The sequence below is a fragment of the Limulus polyphemus genome, unplaced genomic scaffold (genome assembly GCF_000517525.1).
Source record: "Limulus polyphemus unplaced genomic scaffold, Limulus_polyphemus-2.1.2 Scaffold250, whole genome shotgun sequence".
Taxonomy (NCBI): Eukaryota; Metazoa; Arthropoda; class Merostomata; order Xiphosura; family Limulidae; genus Limulus; species Limulus polyphemus.
In genome coordinates, this window is record NW_013665860.1 from 215,116 (window position 1) to 218,805 (window position 3,690).

Consider the following 3,690-nt stretch of genomic DNA (forward strand, 5'->3'; position numbering starts at 1 on the left):
AAGAGGAGACAGAAGTTTTGTCAGGGTTGATTTTTTCCGAGATTTCTTTGTTTTGTCCTTCACTGCACTTTGTTTCTTTTGTCTTAAATACTTTTCACGACAACGATCACATATCAGGTACCAACTACTGCCTCCCATGCCTCCATCACCACAGTTCCCTGCCCAGCCTCCACAAAAATTACCTCCACTATTGTACCCCTTGCCACCTGCATGGTCCCCACACCCTGGGTGAGCCTGACGCATGTGATAAGTAACAGGGTGAGGAAACAACTGACCACATAGTTCACACATTGTCTCTTTCTCGACTCCGCCCACAGGACCACCGCTTGCCTCACCAAACAAATTACCACGTACAGGTCTATTCTGTTTAAACTCTTTCTTTCTTAATTTCTTATCCTTCTCTGGTTCAGGTTTTTCTTTTTCTGCTCGCTGAAGGACCTTGGCTGAGCCCATTGGTCCAGGAAATATGAGCTGTTGGTTGATGGCCCTCTGGCTGGCAGCTGATATATGTTCCCATAAAATTACCATATTTTGCAAAGACTGTGGTAGTTCTGTGTTCCTGGATGACTTGGAACCAGTACCACATGAGGTGAAAGTTCGAACACTACTTTGGGTTTGTTGTTCTTTGGAAGCTGTAGTTGCAGGAGAGTCCATTTCCTCTGTGATCGGTGCTGAAGTTTTTCGCATTTTGTTTTTATTGATATTAGCATTAAGTGGTAGTTGAGTCAAGGCTTCAAGAGATGAGGGTTGAATATTAAGCAGATTGTGTGCTGAAACTTCAACAGAGTGTCGAAATCGTGCTTTCTGTTCTTTAGTCAGAGACCCACCTTCCTTCCTATTCTTGGTGTCGCTGCGTGACCTATAGGACAGATGTTTGGACAAATTTGGATTGAACTTCAGAAAAGAGGCACAAGCCATGGCATCATGAATGATGCCCTCATGCCATAAAAATGCAGCAAACACAGCACGCAAACATTCTGCAACTGAGGGTGACACAGCTTCTTTAACTGGTTCTTTACTTGATGACTTCTCTTTAGGTCCTTTTTCATGACTCAGAGAAGCTGGAGAATGGGCCCTATCTCTCTTGCTTCGTAGTTGTCTAGAACCACGCTCTTTACGAGACATCTTGGGGGAGAGGCGTGGCAATTCTTCTTTTCCACTTTTACTACCAATACTAAAATGACTTTTCACACTTTCATCTGGACTTGTCTGTGTGCCTGCTTGTGTTACACACTTAGTGCTTGGATTTGTAGATACTTCCTAGAGGAGGAAACAACATAAAAAATTATTAATTTCATTTAAGACACAATCTTAGTGAAGAAAATCTCATTCAAATTATTTCAACATTTATGCCATATATACTTATTCCAAATACTTTCAAGATCTGAAGAAATATGGAAATTTGCTTGTATATAATTAAACCAATTTTACTGTATAGCCTTTAACATTAGACCATAAACAAACACTAACAAAGTTAACCAACAAGAATTAAAAAATAAACCACATTAAATTTTTCTATAAACTGAAGTAACAGTTATATTACTTATCTGTGAGCAAAAGTAATTATGAAAAACTCAATCAGTAATTTAATATATTTCAAGTTATCTATAGTTCCTATAATCATATCTTGTAAAATTCAAAATGTTTAAGGCATTTCGATAAATTTCTATGGTCCCAATCAACGTGTCTAGCCTTGGCATCTAAAAACTGATCAGTTTTTGGCGATGTTTTCAGTAAGCTACAAAAGGGCCTGAAGTATAATTTCTTTAAAGTTCTCTTCCATATTGCTAGTAACTAAGTATACAGTATGGTTAAAAAATAACCTTTAGGTTCTAGTACTAGTTACATTCTAAATGCTCATTTAAGGTCAATAAATTAATTAATTACACTTAAGTTACTTTAAAATCTTAACCACCTACACTGTTATCTGCCTTGACCCTTAACAAACCTGTCTACAAGTCAGTATATATATCTGAAATATAAACCTTAAACAAACAGTTCTTATTAAATCTGTTTTAGCAATAAATTAATATGTTAAAATATTTTGCCAATTACAGCTGTTAATTACCAAAATGTTCATTTTTCTTGATTATAAACATTTTGTACACGTCAAGTATGGTTATTTAGTTAACAATTTTCTAACTCAGAAAAAAATAATATCATTAGTACATAATACCTGTGCACATGGAAATTGTGTATTTAATCAAAGCCATTAAGCATGAATAAGATAATATTCCAAGTTTTTACAATAAAGGAACTAAAATTAGGTTACAATCTGGTCAGACATACTGAGAAATGAAAATATCACAGTTTTTAAATATTCTAAAGATGGATAGCGTGTGCATAATATTATTCAGACAATAAACTGGATATCTACACATACAATTAGGGCAGTTCTGGTTTGAATATCTTGTTTACCATCTGTTGTGATTTTTCTGTCCAATGTGTTTTTTTAAAATTATAAGAATCTATATTAATAAATCCAATAGTTTTAACCTTTTTGGGTGTTCCTGGAGTTCCCGGAGTTGTTCCAGGTGTGCTAAGTGGACTTATAGTGTTTCTTTGGGTTATACAACCCATGCAGCCAGTAGCAGAACTGTGAGACAATTCCCGCAAAATACTTCCAAGGTGAGAACTGACACTGGAATCACTATAAAACAAACAAATTATCACAAGAGTGAAGGAAAACTACACTATGAGATCAAAAGCTTCAATTATGTTTTTCTTTTTTTCTCTTCTTCAGGCTTTTCTATTTTCAGATCATTTGGGTTAAAAAAAATGTTAAAACCTCTAACAATCTGCAAGATGTATTAATTTTTACCAGTGAATCTCAGGATGCACATTTATCAATTATATGACACTAATTTTTATCTCAGTCTCCTCATTGGTTTATCAGTGGTTTTTTCATTTCATGCAGAATGATTTTCTAAAATCATTTACTATTAAAGGATGTTTCGTTTACCATATCTTTTCTCGTGATGGTAAAAAGTAACCATGAAATTGAGGAGTGCTGTTATTAAGAATTACTTACTTTAAATTTAACATTAATAAACCAACCTATAAAGTGATCCTCTGTGAGGAGTTGCTGTCATTATCAAGGATTAGTTATTTACATTTAACACTAATAACTCTCTCTACATCGAATTGACCGACCATGTGACCACTTTGTACTCATTTAAAGTCTTTATACTTTTGATACTACCAACTTTTAGTATAGTATGTACATCTTCACAAAATTTGGTAGTCTTTCAGTGAACAATACAAGTCTGTCACATACAAAAAATCAGATTTTTAGTGAACTATTTTTAATAAACTAAAAAAAGATTTGTCCATGAATGTATCAAGTCCTTTTTTTACTAGTCCGAGTGCAGGGACTTTCATGTTAAGATTAAAAATAATTTTCTTCACCTCAAACATCTCAAATTTCATTTGTGTAATCCCTAAAACCTCCTAAATACATTTCAAATGTTTGTTTTCAGTAAAACTTTATATTTTATCTGTTATTTTCTCTACTCTAACTCTATACAAGGTTGACCACCCTCATAACCACCAAAAAAAATCTAAATAAACTAAATCACCCTTTTTCTTCTTTCTAGAATGATTCAAATTGTAACATGAAACTACATTTGTTTATTCTAAGTAGCTTTCATCTCATAACAGCATACATCTATTTATAGTTGAATTTTATTG

At 33.8% G+C, this 3,690-nt stretch overlaps 1 protein-coding gene across 1 annotated transcript in view; it reads right to left on the reverse strand.

The window, feature by feature from the left end:
- LOC106478794 (E3 ubiquitin-protein ligase MYCBP2-like) overlaps positions 1 to 3,690 on the reverse strand; it is a 142,057-nt gene that overhangs the window by 41,424 nt on the left and 96,943 nt on the right. Inside the window, 2 exon segments of the mRNA XM_022382459.1 lie at positions 6 to 1,260; positions 2,497 to 2,650. Of these exon segments, the coding sequence (XP_022238167.1) occupies positions 6 to 1,260; positions 2,497 to 2,650 (1,409 nt within the window).